Source organism: Buceros rhinoceros, unplaced genomic scaffold (genome assembly GCF_000710305.1).
Source record: "Buceros rhinoceros silvestris isolate BGI_N320 unplaced genomic scaffold, ASM71030v1 scaffold36726, whole genome shotgun sequence".
Lineage (NCBI taxonomy): Eukaryota > Metazoa > Chordata > Aves > Bucerotiformes > Bucerotidae > Buceros > Buceros rhinoceros.
The window spans coordinates 15,780-16,823 of record NW_010418781.1 but is presented as its reverse complement, the minus strand read 5'-3'; the positions used below and the strand labels follow the sequence as shown (position 1 = coordinate 16,823).

The following is a 1,044-nucleotide window of genomic DNA, read 5'->3' as shown; positions in this document are numbered from 1 at the left end:
TAAGAAAACTTGCTACATGGACAGTTTACATGTTATTATTTTTAAATACAGGCCAAAAGCGAGACAGCTCAGTTTTATCTCTTTTCCACAGTCTCCAGTGTGCTTCCCACCCTGCCTGAGGCAGAGGGCACAGTACAAAAAGCAACGAGGTCCTTGCAGTCATTTACAGCACGACAGGATGCCCACACAGACCGACAGGAAATGTTAATCACACAACACATGTTGGCCCCTCTGCCTCTCGCAAGCCACACACAGGATTCTGCTGCTGTTTTCTACAACCTGTGGAAGACAGATGTTTCAGAAACCCACCGTGTGAAGTTACAGGTCCAGGAAATCAGGCAAATGATTTCACTGTAACATGTCAAATGGGAATTCTGATGTGGACTAAGCGCTGCCAGTACTGCCAGACCCAGCATGGCTCCATGACTGAACACCGAGTGTTTGCCCACTCACGTCTCACACCCACAGCGTTTTGCACAGAAGCCAACTCCATCCTTAGCAACTTCTTATGCCTCTGCAACACTCTTTATTCCACAGCACTCCAGCGCAGTCTCATGACAAACGAGTAAGAGTCAAGCTGTCCTTTGTGTCTCTGTGGCACACAGCATGTTCCTACAGAGCTCAGGAAGCTCTGCTGTTCCCCCTGCCCCCAGGATCTTGCTCTCATTCTTGTACCTTTAGATGTAGCAATAAGAAAGTATCAGGCAGAGAAAGTCGAGTAAAAATAGTTTCTTCAGAGGAAATTAAAGTGCAAATGAAAATATTTAAAGCCACAGGCTGAACCAGAGTCTCTGTGCACTTCAATACCGATAACGCCTTCAGTTCCTCCAGCCGCTACAGAAGAACTACTCCTCTGAAGATGGAAGCAAGGCTGCAATCCAGAAAACCTGCTAAAGACTTCTGGATTGTCCCTCTAGAGGCATCATCTCTGTTGATGATGGCTGGGGCTGCAGCAGCGACTGCTCCTCTGGAACAGCTGATCTCGCTTGTTTCTGTGGCATCCGTTTCCATGACCTGGTCTCTACAGCAGGAGACAAACACAGC

General features: G+C 47.7%; 1 protein-coding gene across 1 annotated transcript in view; it reads right to left on the bottom strand.

Moving 5' to 3' along the window:
• Window positions 1–890: 890 nt before the first annotated feature.
• Window positions 891–1,044, bottom strand: part of TRPV2 (transient receptor potential cation channel, subfamily V, member 2) — a 9,247-nt gene continuing 9,093 nt past the window's right edge. The window contains exon 15 of the mRNA XM_010138663.1: window positions 891–1,021. Coding sequence (XP_010136965.1) covers window positions 891–1,021 — 131 coding nt within the window. The remainder of the gene's footprint in view (window positions 1,022–1,044) is intronic.